The 19,051-nt window shown below is 44.2% G+C and overlaps 1 protein-coding gene across 1 annotated transcript in view; it reads left to right on the top strand.

Annotated features, from left to right (window-relative positions):
* The first annotated feature begins 5,010 nt into the window (after positions 1-5,010).
* cfap96 (cilia and flagella associated protein 96) overlaps positions 5,011-19,051 on the top strand; it is a 46,925-nt gene continuing 32,884 nt past the window's right edge. Inside the window, exons 1-3 of the mRNA XM_080189395.1 lie at positions 5,011-5,066; positions 5,223-5,423; positions 10,097-10,316. Of these exons, the coding sequence (XP_080045521.1) occupies positions 5,324-5,423; positions 10,097-10,316 (320 nt within the window). The 5' untranslated portion in view covers positions 5,011-5,066; positions 5,223-5,323. The remainder of the gene's footprint in view (positions 5,067-5,222; positions 5,424-10,096; positions 10,317-19,051) is intronic.

Below are 19,051 nucleotides of genomic sequence, written 5' to 3'. Positions count from 1 at the left end.
AAGGAGGAATGGATGACTGGGAAATAAAAGTTGAGAAAAATCATAATCCTTTCTGGTACAGTGAAACCATGGCTTCTGGGGGTGTGGCTCTTCATGACCCAGTTCAACATCACTTCAAAAACAAAGAGAGAGACATGTCTGAACTGGCAACACCAAGATTTCCTGGGATCTTGAGAGAAAAGAAACTTCGGTGTTGTCTTCACTGTTTCTTGTTAAGTAAGCAAAATGTTGCTTAATAAATTCTACTTGATTCACAAAAACATAGAAGTTAGGAGCAGGAGGCCATATGGCCATTTGAGCCTGCTCCACCATTTATTACAAAATCATGGCTGATCATCCAACTCAATAGCCTAATCTTGCTTTCTCCCAATAATCTTTGATCCCATTCATCCCAAGAGCTATATCCAGCCACTAGTTATTTGTGGATAGGGTAAAAGTTGATGGAGTGACAGTCAAGCTGGCTGCTTTGTCCTGAACGGTATCAAGCTTCTTGAGTGTTGATGGACCTGAACTAACTAGACAAATTGCGATTGTTCATCACACTCCTGATCTGTGCTTTGTAGGTTGTAGACAGGCTTTGGGGAGTCAGCAGGTGAGTTACTCACTGCAGGATTATGAACCTCTGACCTGCTCCTGTAGCCATACTATTTACAAGGCTCGTCCAGTTCAAAGAACTCTCTGGATGAAAAACCTCCCCCGCACATGTCCTTTAAACTTTCCCCCTCTCACCTTGAACCTGTGCCCTCTTGTAATTGACACTTCCAACCTTGGAAAAAGCCTCTGAATATCCACCATGTCTATGCCTCTCATGATTTTGTAGACGTCTATTAGGTCCCCCTTCAGTCTCCATCTTTCCAGTGAAACAATCCTAGTTTACTCAACCTCTCCTCATAGCCTACACCCTTGAGATCAGGCAACATCTTGGTGAACCTTCTTGACACTACACTCTTTCTAAAGCTTCCACTTCCTTTTGGCAGTGTGGTGACCAGAGTGCACACAATACCCCAAATGCAGTCTAACCAAGGTTTTATATAGCTGCAACATGATTTCCCAATTGTCATGCTCAATGCCCCGGCCGATGAAGGCAAGCATACCATACGCCTTCTTAATCACCTTAGCCACTTGTATTGTCACTTTTAGGGAACAATCCATATCCCTCTGTATGTTAGTATTCTGAAGGGTTCTGCCATTTACAGTATAATTCACACCTAAATTTGATCCTCCAAAGTGTATCTCCTCACATTTTGTCTGGATTAAGCTCCATCTGCCAATTCCTGTGCCCAAGACTCCAATATCCTGTTCCATCCTCTGATAATCCCCAGCACTATCAGCAACTCCACCAATCTTCATGTCATCCACAAACTTACTAATGAGACCACTCACATTTTCCTCCAAATCACTTATATGTACTACAAACAACAGAGTTCCCAGCACTTATCCCTGTGGAATACCACTAGCTACAGATCTCCATTCTAAAAAATATCCTTCCACCGCTACTGTTTTCTATAACCAAGTAAAAAGTCTGACAACACCAGGTTTTAGTCCAACCTATTTATTTGATAATATACTCGCAAGCTTTCGAGGGGTTACCCTCTTCGTCAGGTGAATGGAGAGTTATCAAATAAATAGGTTGGACTAAAACCTGGTGTTGTCAGACTTTTTACTGTGTTTACGCCAGTCCAACGCCGGCATACCCACATCATGACTTCTATAACCAAGCCAGCTCTATATCTAACTAGTCAGTCCACCCCAAATCCCATGTGATTTTAGTTTTTGAACCAGTGTGCCATGTGGGATCTTGTCAAACACCTTACTAAAATCCATATAAACTACAACCACAGCCCTTTCCTCAACAATTATAGAATTGAATAGAATCCCTACAGTGCAGAAGGGGGCCATTCAGCCCACTGACCACAATCCCACCCAGGCCCTATCCCCATAACCTCACATATTTACCCTGCTAATCCCTGACACTAAGATCAATTTATCTTGGCCAATCTACCTAACATATTTGGACTGTGGGAGCAAACCAGAGAACCCAGAGGAAACCTATGCAGACACGGGGAGAATGTGCAAACTCCACACATACAATGACCCGGGGCTGGAATTGAACCCAGATCCCTAGTATTGTGAGGCAATAGTGCTAACCACTGTGCTGCCATGCCACTCATAAATTATCTTCGTCACCTCTTTAAAAAACTCAATTAAGTTAGTGAGATGTGACCCTCCCTGGACAAAACCAGGCTACCTGTCACTAACAATTCCATTTTCCTCCAAACGTGCATATATCCTGTTCCTCAGTATCTTCTCCAAAAGCTTCCCCACCACTGATATCAGGCTCACCAGACTATAATTTCTTGGATTATCCCTGCTTCTTAAACAAGGGAACAACACTGGCTATTCTTCAGTTCCCTGAAACTTCGCCTTTGGTCAAAGAGGATGTGAAGATATCTATTAAGGGCCCAACTGTTTCTCCCTTTGCTTCCCACAGTAACCTGGGATAGATCAATTGGGCCAGTGGGCTGACGAATGGCAGATGGAGTTTAATTTAGGCAAATGCAAGGTGATGCATTTTGGTAGATTGAACCAGGGCAGGACTTACTCAGTTAATGGTAGGGTGTTGGGGAAAGTTACAGAACAAAGAGATCTAGGGGTACAGGTTCATTACTCCTTGAAATTGGAGTCTCAGGTGGACAGAGTGATGAAGAAGGCATTCAGCATGCTTGGTTTCATCGGTTAGAACATTGAATACAAGAGTTAGGATGTTTTGTTGAAGTTGTACAAGACATTGGTAAGGCCACACTTGGAATATTGCGTGCAGTTCTGGTCACCCTATTATAGAAAGGATATTATTAAACTAGAAAGAGTGTGGAAAAGATTTACTAGGATGCTGCTGAGATTTGATGGATTGAGTTATAAGGAGAGGCTGAATAGACTGGGACTCTTCTCTGAAGCGTAGGAGGCTGAGGAGTGACCTTATAGAGGTCTATAAAATAATGAGGGGCACAGACAAAGTAGATAGTCAGTCTCTTTTCCCAAAGATAGGGGAGTCTAAAACTAGAGGGCATAGGTTTAAGGTGAGAGGGAAAAGATACAAAAGTGTCCAGAGGGGCAATTTTTTCACACAGAGGGTGGTGACAGCCTGGATCAAGCTGCCAGAGATAGTAGTAGAGGTGGGTACAATTTTATCTTTTAAAGAACATTTAGATAGTTACATGGGTATGATGGGTATAGAGGGATATGGACCAAATGCAGGCAATTGGGATTAGTTTAGGGGTTTTAAAACAGAAGGGTGGCATGGACAATTTGGGCTGAAGGGCCTGTTTCCATGCTGTAAACCTCTATGACTCTATGAGATCCCCATCCAGTCCCTGGGACTTGTCTACCTTAACGCAATTTAAAATACTCAACACTTATTCCTTTGATATATTGACATTCTCTAGAGGATTAACATATCTATCTCTGACCTCAACATCCTTCATATCCTTCTCCTTGGTGAATACCAATACAAAGTACTCATTAAAGATTTCACCCACTTCTTATGGTTCCATATATAACTTCACTCCACTGTCCTTGAATAGGCCTACTCTTTCCGTTGCTACCTCTTCTCCTAATGTATGCATTAAAAGCCTCAAAATTCTCCTTAACTCTGTTTGCTAAAGACTTTTCATGGCCCCTTATAGCCCACCTAATTCCACATTTAAGTTCCTTCCTACTTTCACTATTCTCTTCAAGGTCTTTGTCAGTTTTTAGATGCCTAGACCTATCGTATGCTTCCTTTTTCCTTTTAACTAAGATTACAATTTCCCTTGTCATCCATGGTCCCTGAATCCTGCCGTTTCTTTTTTCGTTTTTGCAGGGATATGCCTGTCCTACACTTCAATCAACTAGCTTTTAAAAGCCTTCCATGTGCCAGATGTGGATTTGCCCTCAAATAGCCACTTCCAATCCACATTCTCCAGTTCCTGTCTAATTTGGATGTAGTTGCCCCTTGCCCAATTAAGCACCCTCAACTGAGGACCATTCTTGTCCTTAACCATGACTACCCAAAGTCTTATGAAATTATGATTGCTAAGCACAACATGCTCCTCCACTGAAAGGTCGATCAACTGATTTGACTCATTCCCCAATACCAAGTCTAGTATGGCCCCCTCCCTGGTTGGATTGTCAACATTTTGTATCAAAGAATCCTCCTGGACACATCTAATAAATTGCTCTCTATTCAAGCCCCCGCTGTAAGGAAGTCCCAGTCAAGAGAAGGGAAGTTAAAGTCATCCATCACAACTACCCTGCTTTTTCACATCTTTTCAGTTTTTGACTACACAACTGCTCCTCTGTCTCCTGGGGGCTGTTGGGCGGTCTATAATGCAGTCCAACATTACGATTTCACCCTTCTTATTCCTGAGCTCCAGCCATAATGCCTTACAAGATCCCTCTAACGCCTCCTCCCTCAACACTTAAGAAAGAGAAAAAAAAACTATGAACTTCATAGTTCATAGAAGTGTCCAACACACAGACTCAGCGGAGGACTCAACACCGCAGGACCAGAAGAAACTGCTTGGCTTAGGGACTTTGCATTCGTTAAATAAATAAACCCAGGAACCCAATAAGCACCCAGGAGAGTAAGGGCATCTCCGGAGTCTATAACATCACAACGCTGTGAACCTACCTGGTGGAAGAACAGGTATTTTTCTGTCCATCACTGCCATAGGGCTCTTGTTGCCCGGTGGCAAACGCCTTTAATGCCCGTCTCCCTCCCAATAAACGTGACAAAGCAGAGGATACAACAGACAAACAATACCAAAGGGATGCCACATTTTCTGTATATATTTTAATACGGGATGTATAAATCTGTATTCACGCCAATAATAAAATTAATTCACAAATTAATTCGTTTTAAGTAACAATACAGTGTAAAACCATAATACTATATTAGAATATCCTGTCCTGTTTCAGCGCACACACACAGGCGCGAGCTGTTGTAAAGTTGGTTACACATCTCCAAGGTGATGAGGTTCCATAAACACTGGCGAAGTGGAGCGGAAGTGCGCGGTGTGAACTTGGCTGTAAGCTTTCCGGGCAGATAGAAAGTGATTAAAAAGTCTTTGAAAGGGAAACAACCCCTAACCAATGCATTTGTAGCATGTGACAGAAACGTTGCTAAAGACAATGAAGAATTGTTAAGCACCTTCAATCAACGGCTTTTTCTTCCTCCCCTTCAGGACTTGCTGCGTTGTGAGCCTCCCAGGGTAAAAGCTTCTCCCACCCAGCCGCTGTCGTTAACTCTCGGTGACGGTCTCGATTTTTACACCTAAACCTCACCATGCCTGGGGATTCGGGAAAGACAGATATGGAGAGGGTCGGCCTCTTCCAGGAGATGAGTTATACCACCGTTCAAGATCCGTATGTTGATGCGATGCCGAGTAAGTTAACAACTGATGCGGATAGAGTCATCTTTCAGAATCAAGGAACCAGTTTTTACTGCCAACTGGCGTGTTGTTTTTATATAAGCATAGCCCTTTGGCAACAAACAGTTTTAATCAGTTTCCAGATGAACTGTTAGATTGCGTGACTGTGATACAATTTATCACAATCAAGGTTGCAGCCATCAGGAATGACCCACTCCTGCTTCTAGTTTCTATGAATTGTCAGTTCAGTGGGCTAATTTGAACATTTGTCCACTACAGCTACAAAGATGTGTGGGATTATGGATGACACTGCTGATTGGGAAGGCAAATTGTGTGCAAGTCAAATTTAAAGTGTGTGCCCCAAGGCGAAGGGCTCACATTTAGAAAACATCTGGAGAGCATCCAGAGGCATTTCAATTCCTCAGCAACCTCTACCAAGGCTGGCGGGACCATGAATCCAGTGGTAGAAAAGAATTGAACTCAGGGGTGTGGGTATAAATTTGCAGACAAGTCGCAGTGCAGCCTAGCACTTGCCCTCCACTTTACTGTGTACATTAGAACAAAGAAAATTAAAGCACAGCAACAGACCCTTTAGCTCTCCAAACCTGCATCGACCATGCTGCCTGACTGAACTAAAACCCATATCCTTGTGGGGACCATATCACTCTATTCCCATTCTATTCATGACTTTGTCAAAATGTCCTTTAAAAGTCATTACCGTATCTGCTTCCACAACCTCCCTCGGCAATGAGTCAAAGTGGCTTGACATTAGATAAGGCTGAGGAAGATATTCCACATACCAAGCTACTATATCATACAGCTGATGCTGAAAATCCTGAAGGAAAACAGAAAATGCTACAAGTATTCAGTTGCTCAGTCAACATCCGTGGAGAAAGAGAGTTAACATTTCACATCAATGACCATGTGTCAGAAAGGTCATAGGTTTGAAAGGTTTCTGTCTGCACAGAAGATGTCTAACCTGCTACTTCCACTACACCATGACCGGAACATTCCAGCTGTTCACACCATCAATATCTTCTGATCCCACCGATGGTGCAACCCCGCTGTGGGTTTCCTGGTGGTATGGGTTGGAGTCAATGGGAAAGTTAAAGTTTATTTATTAGTCACAAGTAAGGCTTACATTAACACGGCAATGAAATTACTGTGTAATTCCCCTAGTCGACATACTTCAGCACCTGTCCGGGTCAATGCACCTAACCAGCGTGTCTTTCAGACTATAGGACGAAACCAGAGCACCCAGAGGAAACCCACACAGACATGGGGAGAATGTGCAAACTCCTCACAGACAGTGACCCATGCCAGGAATTGAACCCAGGTCTCTGGCGCTGTGAGGCAGCAGTGCTAACCACTGTGCCACCAGGCCGCCCAGGAAAGGATAGGAAATCCCACTGACAGCAACAGGACCAGATCACTGTGAGAAACACATTGCTGAGAGGCCAGAGAATCCTGCCCCGTGCCATAGGCCAAAACTGCAGCACAGCTGAAATAAGATGATGCACAGTTTCAGGCCATGGCTGGTTATTATTATCCATGGCAGCAGATACCAGGGATCACCGCCAGGTGGAAATTCTCCTCCAAACCATACACCATCCTGACTTAGAAATATATCGCGGTTCCTACACTATTGCTGGGTTGAAATGCTGGAATTCCCTCCCTGACAGCACTGTGGTGTACCCGTACCACAGGGTCCTCAGTGGTTCAAAGAAGGCAGTTGATCACCATCTTCTCAAAGGCAACTAGGGATGGGCAGTAAATCATCATTTATCCGGCAATGTCATAAATGGGAAAGTTTAGAAACCTTATACTACATGATAGCTGCTGGTGTCTTTGCAGCAGGTGGCAAAGTATTGTATAACTGTGCCTCTGTGAAGCTTCATGGAACATTAGAGTAAAAATTAGGCCTGACCCATTTTGAAGGGAGTACCAGGTGCAGCAATTGATTAGAAAGGCAAATGAAATGTTGTTCAGTACAAAGGGAATGGAATATAAAAGTAGAGATGTTTTGTTACAGTTTTATCGAGTATTGGTGAGATGATATCTGGAGTACTGTGCACAGTTTTGGCCTCTTTACAAAAAGCATTAGAAGAAATCCTGTGATGATTCACTTGATTGATTCCTGGGATGTGTGAGTTATCCTGTGAGGAAAAGTTGGACACGTTGTTATTTTGATTCTATGTGCTGAATCTGGGACTGTTTCAGATCCGACTTATAGACCTGTTCTCTGATGCCCCCATACGCACTCTGCCTGAAGAAATATCAGCAATTCTGAATCGCAAGCCTCCACAAGCCTGTGGGCGGGGCTTATCGCACCTGAAATGATGCAGCTCTGATTGGACCTTTCAACTGTGCATGCGCAGTAAAAAAAATAGGAAATTGCTCCCCTGCCATATTGGTCCCAGTCAGATAAAGCCTCTCCCCGGCCCTCACAGATATTGCTCCAGCCCCACAATGTAACTGACCCCCTTATCCCCCCACCCCCTGCGACCGAGACTGATCACGATCCCCTTCCCCCCTTCCCCTTCACCGATCGCACGCAGAATGGCAGTGGACCCCTCTACTCCCCCTTCCCCCCTCACTGATTTGACGCAGAGTGGAAGCGGACGCTTCCTTCCTCCCCACCAATCTCACGCAGAGTGGCAGCGGACCCCCCTGTCCCCTTCCCCCCCATACCAGAGACAATCTGACCCCTCTCCCTCCCCCCATCAGAGAGCTATCTGACCCACCTCCCTTCCCCCCCCACCAGAGAGCAACCTGACCTGCCTCCCCCCATCAGAGAGTCGTCTGACCTGTCTCCCTCCCCAACCCCCAGCAGAGAGCCATCTGATCGCACCGCCCCCCCCCGCCCACCGCCCCCACCCCCCCCACCCCACCGACCCCACCGATCTGAGTCAGAGATGCACTGGAAGCTCTGAACTAACCTCCTCAGAAGTTGGAGCGCCCGAATCAGACCTTTGCAGAATTAACGTCATGCCTGTTTTGGATACGGTCCAGATGGCAGACATTTTCGGCGATTGGTAGAGGTGGAACAGGCACGAGACGGGTACGGATCACACTACTCGCCTCACGCCCGATTTTATCAAATTTTCATGCCTGGAAACGGGCACAACTTGACGGTAAAATCAGGCCCAATTTGGTTGAGTCTGGATTTATTAGAATTTAACAGAGCGAAAGTTGATCTTATTGAAACGCATAAAATCCTGAGGGGACTTGACAAGATGGATTTTGAAAGGATTTTTCCTCTTGTGGGAGAGCCTAGAATTAGGGGACACAGTTTAATAATAAAGGGTTTCCCATTTAAGATGGACATCATAGAATCGTAGAATCTTGGATAAGGAGGCCAATCAGCCTATTAAGTCTGCACCGACAACAATCCTACCAAGGCCCACCCCTCTAATCCCACATATTTACCTTGCTTGAGGCAATTATGTTTCTCTCTCAGAGGATTGCTAGTATGTGGAATTCTGTTGACCTGTGAGTGTAGGAGGTGGAATCATTGAATAGTTTAAGGCTGAGTTAGATAGATTCTTGATTGATGTGCAGTAAAGGGTACAGGGGGCAGGAAGGAAAACAGAGTTGAATCAGAATAGCTGTAGCTTTATTGAATGGCGGAGAAGGCTCGAGGGCCTGAATGGCCTACTCTTGCTTCTAATCAACATGCTTGTATATTCATAATTCTCTAGGGTGGACAGCTCCTTTCATGGGAAGTCAGTAAGTTTGCAGCCTCCAGGAATACTATTGAGCTGGAAGGGATACTCCTGCTCCTCCTGCCTCAGTATTAAAATCAGCTTTACTAATTTTTAATGACATATTTCTACTACTAGCCACTTGGTGGCTGTTGCAAGCAACCAAAGACCTGAGAGAAGTAAGTCCTGGCCCACCACTGATTAATTTTTCCAAAGGGTCTTTAAACAGTGACTCTGCCCTTCGTCACCCAAGAGCTGCATAGTATAATGTGTAATAGGCCCCATGAATTTAGCAATGGAATCAATGATGGCACCAATAGGGTGCAGTTTGTCCCAATACTAGATTACCATGGTGTACACCAGGGATTTGCCTATAAATATGCTCAGAACACACAGAACATTCTGCATTATTATATTAAAAGTAGTTGTGATAAATGCTTGTAACTCTCGAGGGTAGATATCCCTTTGCATGGGAAGGCCACTAAGTTTACAGCCCTCATTCAGCCCTTCAAGCCTGCTGATCATCAAATTCAATATCCTGATTCGGGTACTTTTTTAAAGCTGTTCAAGCCAAATTAGAATGATTTGCACTGGTGGACTGAAAGGGGAACAGTTTGTTTTTCTTAATCTCAATCTGTCCACAGTGTTCATTACTGTTTTGTTCTATTTTCCAGTAGAACACTTTCCATGCTCTAAAACTAATTTGTTGTGCCAAGTATTTTGAAGTGTTTCAATAGGAATTCTATTTCAATTTGACACCATGGCCGGAATTGTACAACCCTGCCCGTCACAGGAATCAGAGCAGGTGAGGGGCAAACACTGGGAAGGTCTTTTTGACCTTGGGTGAGGTTTTATGGTTTTGGGATGAGCGAGGTTATAAAGTCACGCCCTATCTGCTCTTTTATGGTCACTGGATAATCAATGCTTTTTCATGCACCGATAATTAATAGATTGAACCTACTGCTTTGTCTTTTCCACTTTAAGAACCTTTCAATGAGGAGGCGTACAAAGGCAAGCAAATGTTGGTGGAAGGCACAAAACTGAAGGCAGCTACTCAGGCAGGATATTTTGATCGTGAATTTACGCGGATCTTTGAAAAGGAAGCCTATTCTGATCGGGTTAAAACAAGAAGACAAGCAAAATTGCAGGCAGCTAAAAATAACCTAAATGGCGTTTTCTTTCCTAGTCAAGGGGAAAAAAAGTGGTAAGTTTCCAACTCTCAAAATGTTACTTCTTCGTGTCATTCCATTGAATTTCCATTGCATACACAGATCATTTAACTCACCTGGTTGATACCATTGTGTATGCTCCACATGCCCTCCTCTCACTCCTCTATATCTAACCCTAGAGTAACCACTTAGTATTCTTTCTCCCTGATGTGCTTATTTCATATTCCCTGAGCTAAAGAGTTACAGTGAAGAATTGTCTGCGACTGTTGTTGGAAACTGGTTCTAATTGGCTAACTCACTAAGAAAGACTATATTGGTGTAGTAGCCAATGGAAAAAGCTATTTATTTTCAGTCCTCTAAAGTTTTAGAATACTGTCTAAAGTTTGGCCTAACTTCTTGTTGGGCACAGTGAAGGACCTTTAGTTCTTATCTAACTGTATGAAATGGGAATGTTAGCTCTGTATATACGCTATCAGATCCTAGAAATTTGTTGGCTTTTAGTCCCTTAGGTTAAATATCTCACTGGAGGAGGAGGCTCCACAAATTTCCCCTTCCTTAATGATGGGGGAGCCCAGCATATCAATGCAAACGACTAGTCTGAACCACTCACAACAATCTTCAGCCAGAAGTGTCAAGTGAATGATCCATCTTGGCCTCCACCTGAGGCTTCCGTCATTACAGATGCCAGTCTTCAGTCAATACTATTTACTCCACATGATATCTAGAAATGGCTGAAGGGACTTGATACTGCAAAGACTCTGGACTCTGACAATATTCCAGCGATAGTACTGAAGACTTGTGCTCCAGAACTTGCTTCGCCCATAGCCAACCTGTTCCTATACATTTACAACACTGGCATCTACCCAGCATTGTGAAAATTTCCCCAAGTATGTGCTATACACAAAACATAAGACAAATCCAACTTAACCAACTACTGTCCCATCAGTCTACCCTCAATCGCCAGTTAAGTGATAGAAGGGTGCAATCAAGCAGCACTTGCTTAACAATAACCTGCTCACTGATGCTCAGTTTGGCTTCTCAGCTCACTCAGCTCCTGTCTCATTACAACCTTGGACAAAAGAGCTGAACTACAGAGGTGAGTCAGAGTGATTGCCCTTGACTGCATCAAGGAACCCTAGCAAAACTGGAGTTAATGAGGCTCGGGAGAAACTCCCTATTGGTTGGGGTCATAACTGACACAAGGGCAGATGATTGTGGTTGTCCCAGGATGTCACCACAGAAGTTCCTCAGGGTAGTGTCCTGCGTGCAATCATCTTCAGCTGTTTCGCCAATAAGTTTACTTCTTTCTGAAGGTCAGAAGTGGGGATTTTTGCTGATCATTGCACAATGTTGACCACCATTTGCAACTCCTCAAATATGTAATAGTCCGGCTGAATTTTCCCATCCCACCATGGGAATCGTAGTAGGTGAGACAGGAACATGCAAAAGTCCATTGATCTCGGGCAGGATTTTCCGGTTTTGGGGTGAGCGTGGCTGGAAAATCCTGCCTTCCATCTCCAAATCCAGGCTGTGCTGACAAGTGGCAATTAACACTAGTGCCACACAAGTGCCAAGCAATGACTGTCTCCAATTAGAGAGGACCTAACCAATCACCCCTTGACATTCAAGGGCATTCCAATCGCTGAATCCCCCAATATCAACATCTTGGGGGAACCGTTGACCAGTAACTTAACTGGACTAGCCACATAAATACTCTGGCTATCAGAGCAGGCCAGAGGCTCAGAATTCTGCAGTGAGTAACTCACCTCTTGACTCCCCAAAGCCTGTCCACAATGTACAAGACATAAGTCAGGAGGAGTGTGATGAATACTCTCCACTAGTCTAGTTGAATGTACTTGCAATAACACTAAAGAAGCTTGACACCATCTAGGACAAAACAACCACTTGATTGGCATCCTTCCACAAACATTTATTTCCTGCACCACCAACGGACAGTAGCAAGTGTGTACCATCCACACTGGTACTCACCAAAGCTCCGTTAGGTTTTGGGTGAGGACACTTGTGACAAATTCAAATGGAGGTCACAATCCTGCACTGTGGGAAACAGTCACCTGGCATTGGTATTCCCCAATTGGCCAATTATTTGCTATACTACAAGGGTAATGCACATATAGGGTTAATGTGATACTAAGTACACTATTGTCCACACAGTGATTTTAAGAGAACATATGATTCATGTTTAGGGGTCAGTTCAGTGTTGAGCAGAGCCATAGTCACACATAAGCACGGAGACAGCTCCTAGTTTGAACCTTTTAACTGTATACATGTACATAGTTCTTGTATTTAATAACTACATACAGTCAACAATGTAGCTAAGACTATGAAGACTTCATTAAGACCTGACAATCGGTATCCAATACCCTACCACATAGTGACAGTGAATGAAAAACTCAAAACCTCATGAAAATACAGTGAAAAACTAAAATCCTGCAAGGCTAAAGGGAAATTCAAAGAAGCATTCTTTGAGAAGAAAGGCTCAAGAAGCAGCTGTAGAGAAGAAAATCGGCAGGGAAAAGCTCCAAAGTGTGAAAGCTGAAGACAGAAATTTTCAACTCCTTACTGCAGCAACAGACCTGGAGGTTCAGCTGAGATTCAGCTTCAATTCCCAGAGTGCAGAAAATAATGAATTCAATGTTTACCTTGAGTTTAGATTGGGAGTTTGGAATCTCCAGGTCCCACAGGCCGCAGGATTTCTACACATGAATTGGCTGGGACTGGCCACATATACACAGTTTATTGTTTTCAAGCATGTGCAAACCAGGAAGAGGGCCAACAAACACTGTTAGTGGCTTTTCTCATATTTAGGTCAGAGCTGGTCTTGCACATGTGCACAGAAGTGAAACAGAACGTAACAGCAAATCTGAATAGGAGTGCCATTTGAGAGGAGCCAGCAGGATGCTGGGAGGCGGACAAGGAGAAGGTCTAAAACAAGGAAGACGATCTCAAGCCCAGCGAGTGGGCCAGAAACAAGACCCAGAACAAGGTCCCATGTAAGGGATAAAGGAAGAGAGCAGGAACAGATTCTGTTCAGTAAAGTTGAGACAAAGAAGCAGAGTGATAGACTCCACATTAAAGAAAGAGAACTGTGAGGACTACATTTGAAATGAATTTGGGCTCAAAATAAACAGTGAAGATCCAAGAGGATAGGCAAAGGTTGCTGATTCAGTACTGCAGGCTGTAAAGACACCAGTTCCCTTGGAGCAATTGTGTTCTGCCTGGCATGGCCAAAGATCTGAAAGTCTGCTTGGAAGATGGGTTAAGTATAGTCTGAGATCCAGAAGGAAGGAATCTCAGAAAACGAGATTGAAACGCTGGAGGTGGATTCTTGTTGAAGCCACCCGAGTAGGAGTGAAGTTTGGAGAGAATTCCAAGGTAAAGTCTTCAAATGATTAGAAACCCTCCAGAGAAAGACAATATATTAGTAAGATTGGTTGGGTCGGGGTATGACAAGCGCTGGGTGGGATGCTGAAAAACTGATAGAATCCGCATTGGTCATATCTGTCATTTACTTTGGAATGCAGTGTTTCTAACTACAGTTGGCTAGCTGGTTCATGTAGCACATACTTAACCTGAATATTAGAGTGTAAGACAGATAGAGTAGCGGTAGACAGAGGGGAACCGGTGGATGTGGTATTTTTTAGATTTCCAAAAGGCATTTGATAAGGTGCCTCACAAAAGGTTGCTACAGAAGGTTAGGGTGCATGGAGTTGGGGGTAAGGTGTTAGCGTGGATAGAGGATTGGCCGTCTAATAGGAAGCAAAGAGTTGGTATCAATGGGTGCCATTCTGGTTGGCGGTTGGTGACTAGTGGAGTGCCGCAGGGATCGGTGCTGGGGCCTCAACTGTTTACCATTTATGTAGGTGATCTGGAGGAGGGGGCTGAGTGTAGGGTGATGAAATTTGCTGATAACACGAAGGTGAGTGGAAAAGCAAATTGCGTGGAGAGTGTGGAAAGTCTGCAGAGAGATCTGGATAGGCTGAGCGAGTGGGCGAGGACCTGGCAGATGGAGTATGATGTTAGCAAGTGTGAGGTTATCCACTTTGGCAGAAATAATAGTAGGAGGGATTATTATTTTAAAGGCAAAAAGCTGCAGCATGCTACGGTGCAGAGAGACCTGGGGGTCCTTGTGCATGAGTCGCAAAAACCCAGTCTGCAGATGCAGCAGGTGATCAAGAAGGCAAATGGAATGTTGGCTTTTATAGCGAGGGGGATAGAATATAAAAGTAGGGAGGTCTTGCTGCAATTGTACAGGGTACTGGTGAGGCCACAGCTGGAGTACTGTGTGCAGTTTTGGTCGCCGCACTTGCGGAAGGATATATTAGCCTTGGAGAGAGTGCAGAGGAGGTTCACTAGGCTGATACCGGAGATGAGGGGGTTGGACTATGAAGAGAGACTAAATAGACTGGGTCTGTACTAGTTGGAGTTTAGAAGGATGAGGGGGGGATCTTATAGAGACGTATAAGATAATGAAGGAGATGGATAGGGTAGAGGTAGAGAGATTCTTCCCGCTTAGAAAGGATATCAGGACTAGAGGACATAGCCTCAAGATAAGGGGGGGGGGGGGGGGGGGGGGGTGCAGTTTAAAACATAGAACATAGAACATTACAGCACAGAACAATGTTGCGCCGACCAATTAAGAGAAAAGCAATGACCCTCTAACCTAAACCAATCCCTTTTCATCCATAAACCTATCCACGGACCTCTTAAACGCCCCCAAACTAGGCGCACCTACAACTGCAGCAGGCAGGGCATTCCAATCCCTCACCACCCTTTGGGTAAAGAACCTACCTCCGACATCCGTCCTATAACTACCACCCCTTAATTTAAAGCTATGTTCCCTCATGCTAGCTTTCTCCATCCGAGGAAAAAGGCTATCACTGTCCACCCTATCTAAACAAAGAACAAAGAACAACCCAGCACGGGAAACAGGCCCTTCGGCCCAACAAGCCCGCGCCGCCGCATCACCCTACACCTATTCTACCCTGCGTATCTACAAATAGAACCCCTGACTTAGCCAGATTCAGGGGAGAATAGTGTCAATTTGGTAAAACCAATCAGCCTAAGAGCACATCTTTGGGGTGTGGGAGGAAACCCACACATCCACAGGGAGAATGCGCAAACTCCCACAGACACAGGTCCAAATCCATGTATCTGCACAGCTAGCAGTGCTAGTCACCGAGCTGTTGCGGCGCCTGTCTACCGGTCCAGGATCAAGCACACACACCGACACGAAGTACTAGGCCACTCCCGGAACCTCCAAGAGCAGCCCACGCACGACCCACCGTGTGCATGCCCCTCGTTTGACAACAAGGTGGACCTCCATCTGCGGAATAAAAAGACAAAAGTTAAAGTTAAAAGACAAAAACCTCTAATCATCTTGTATGTTTCAATAAGGTCTCCTCTTAGCCGCCTACTTTCCAACGAAAACAACCCCAAATCCCTCAGTCTCTCCTCTTAGGACCTTCCCTCCATACCAGGCAACATCCTGGTAAACCTCCTCTGCACCCTCTCCAATGCCTCCACATCCTTCCTATAATGTGGGGACCAGAACTGTACACAATACTCCAAGTGCGGCCGCACCAGAGTTTTGTACAGTTGCAACATGACGTTGCGGCTCCTAAATTCAATCCCCCTACCAATAAACACCAAGACACCGTATGCGTTCCTAACAACCTTATCGACTTGATTTCCAACTTTCAGGGATCTATGCACATATACACCTAGATCCGTCTGTTCGTCAACACTATTCAGAGTCCTACCGTTAGCCCTATACTCTACACATCTGTTATTCCTGCCAAAGTGAATTACCTCACACTTTTCCGCATTAAACTCCATCCGCCACCTCTCGGCCCAGCTCTGCAACTTGTCCAAGTCTCTCTGTAAACTATGATACCCCTCTTCACTATCTACCAATCCTCCGACTTTAGTGTCGTCAGCAAATTTACTAATTCATCCTTCTATACTCTCATCCAGATCATTTATAAAAATTACAAACAGCAGTGGCCCCAAAACAGATCGCTGAGGCACACCACTTGTAACCAAACTCCATGACGAATACTTTCCATCAACCACCACCCTCTGTCTTCTATCAGCTAGCCAATTCCTGATCCAATTAACTAAATCACCCTCAATCCCATACATCTGCGTTTTCTGCAGAAGCCTTCCATGGTGAACCTTATCAAACGCCTTACTAAAGTCCATATATACCACGTCAACTGCCTTACCCCCATCCACCTCTTTGGTCACTTTTTCAAAAAACTCAATAAGGTTAGTAAGGCATGACCTACCCTTCACAAAACCGTGCTGACTATCTTCAATCAATTCATTACTCTCTAAATAACTATAAATCCTATCCCTAATAATTTTTTCTAATACTTTGCCCACAACAGAAGTAAGACTCACCGGTCTATAACTCCCGGGGAAGTCTCTATTCCCCTTCTTAAACAATGGGACAACATTCGCTATTCTCCAGTCTTCTGGCGCTATACCTGTGACCAACGACGACCTGAAGATCAGAGCCAGAGGCTCTGCAATCGCCTCTCTTGCCTCCCAGAGAATCCTAGGGTAAATCCCGTCCGGCCCAGGGGACTTATCTATTTTCAAACCCTCAAGAATATCTAGCACATCCTCCTTATCTACTGCAATACTATCCAGTTTACAACCCTGTAACCCAGTGTTCTCCACAACTACATTTACGTCTCCCTGCGTGAATACCGAAGAGAAATATTTGTTCAGTGCCTCTCCAATCTCTTCCGGTTCCACACATAACTTCCCACTGCTGTCTCTGACTGGCCCTAATCTTGCCCTAACCAATCTTCTATTCTTAACATATCTAAAGAAAGCCTTAGGATTCTCCTTAATCCTATCAGCCAAAGTCTTCTCGTGTCCTCTTTTAGCTCTTCTTAACTCCCTCTTCAACTCCCTTCCGGCTAATCTATAGCTTTCCAGTGCACTACCTGAGCCCTCAAGCCTCATCCTGACATAAGCCTCCTTTTTCCTTTTAACCAGCGAATCAACTTTTTTAGTGCACCACGGTTCCCTCGCTCGACCATTTCCTCCTTGCCTGACAGGGACATACTTATCAAGGACTCGCAGTAGCTGCTCCTTGAATAAACTCCACATTTCGGATGTTTCAAGCCCCTGTAGTTTCCTAGTCCAACCTATGCTCCCTAATTCTCTCCTAATAGCCTCATAATTACCCTTACCCCAGCTATAACTACTGCCCCGAGGTTCATGCCTATCCCTTTCCATCACTAAGGTGAACGTAACCGAATTGTGGTCACTATCACCAAAATGTTCACCAACTTCCAAGTCTAACACCTGGTCTGGCTCATTTCCCAGCACCAAATCCAATATAGCCTCACCTCTAGTTGGCCTATCTACATACTGAGTCAAAAAACCTTCCTGCATGCTTTGTGTAAAAACTGACCCCTCTGACGAGCTAGAGCTATAGCTATTCCAATCAATATTAGTAAAGTTAAAGTCCCCCATAACAATTACCCTATTACTTTCACTCCTGTCCAGGATCGTCTCTGCAATCCTTTCCTCTACCTCTCTAGAACTTTTAGGAGGTCTATAAAAGACTCCCACCAGGGTGACCTCCCCTCTCCTATTTCTAATCTCAGCCCATACTACCTCAACAGACAAGTCCTCATCAAATTTCTTTTCTGTCACTGTGATTACAGTCCTTGACTAATAATGCTACTCCTCCCCCCTTCTACCTCCTTCTCTACTCCGACAGAAGCATTTGAACCCGGGAACCTGCAACAACCATTCCTGTCCCTGTTCTATCCATGTTTAGATCGGAGTTGAGGAGGAACTTCTTCACTCAAAGGGTGGTGAATCTCTGGAATTCTCTGCCCGTTGAAGTGATGGAAGCTACCTCGCTGAATATATTTAAGTCACGGGTAGATAGGTTTCTGATAGACAAGGGAATTAAGGGTTATGGGGAGAAAGCGGGAAAGTGGAACTGATCCACTTCAGATCAGCCGTGATCTTATTGAATGGAGGGGCAGGCTCGAAGGGCTAGATGGCTTACTTCTGCTCCTATTTCTTACTTTCTTATATCTATTATGGTAAGTTGTGTTATCTTAATGAATTTGTTTGTCTGGGGTGAAGGAATAGTGAATATTTGAATCAATGTTTGAACTAAGATCTTTCTAACATTTTTATCTGCCATAGCTTATTTCTCTTGTTTAATAAATGTTTTATTCTTTCTGTTAAAACTTTATCAACAGATTTCTATGAATTTGTTCAGTAACATATCTTCCAAGTTTCTAAAATAAATTAAATTCATCTTTGATAGTTGGAATGTATCAAGCAAGATTTTGTGTTGGGATCTGACTTGTAACGTAATAACATCAGCTGGGATTGGAACAAGAATCATTAGACCTAGCAGGGGTGAGCTGAAACTTTTATATTTCAGGATGCAGCAACTTTTAAATATTTAGTGGTTGGAAATTACAATTTAAGAACACAGTCTGACAAAAAGCCAGCTTCCCAAGTTGGAGCATGAATCATGCCTGAATTTTGTCTGAAAAACAAAACATAAAATTAATTCAGAAGAATTATGGCTATTGGATCAGGTTTGGAAACCACTGGGGGCCACAATTCAAATCTTTTACAACCCTGTAGCACGGCACTGAAACAGAGATCTGCAGTCGGTCAGTCTGAGAGACCATTGATCAAGGCTGTGTATGAATGCCATTAAGCAGGAGCCCACTGGCAAGCACAATTAAACCCTTTGTCT

Source organism: Carcharhinus amblyrhynchos, chromosome 5, assembly GCF_965287045.1.
Source record: "Carcharhinus amblyrhynchos chromosome 5, sCarAmb.v2.hapA, whole genome shotgun sequence".
NCBI lineage: Eukaryota > Metazoa > Chordata > Chondrichthyes > Carcharhiniformes > Carcharhinidae > Carcharhinus > Carcharhinus amblyrhynchos.
Note: the sequence above shows the minus strand (reverse complement) of the source record. Positions and strands in the feature narration are given on the sequence as shown.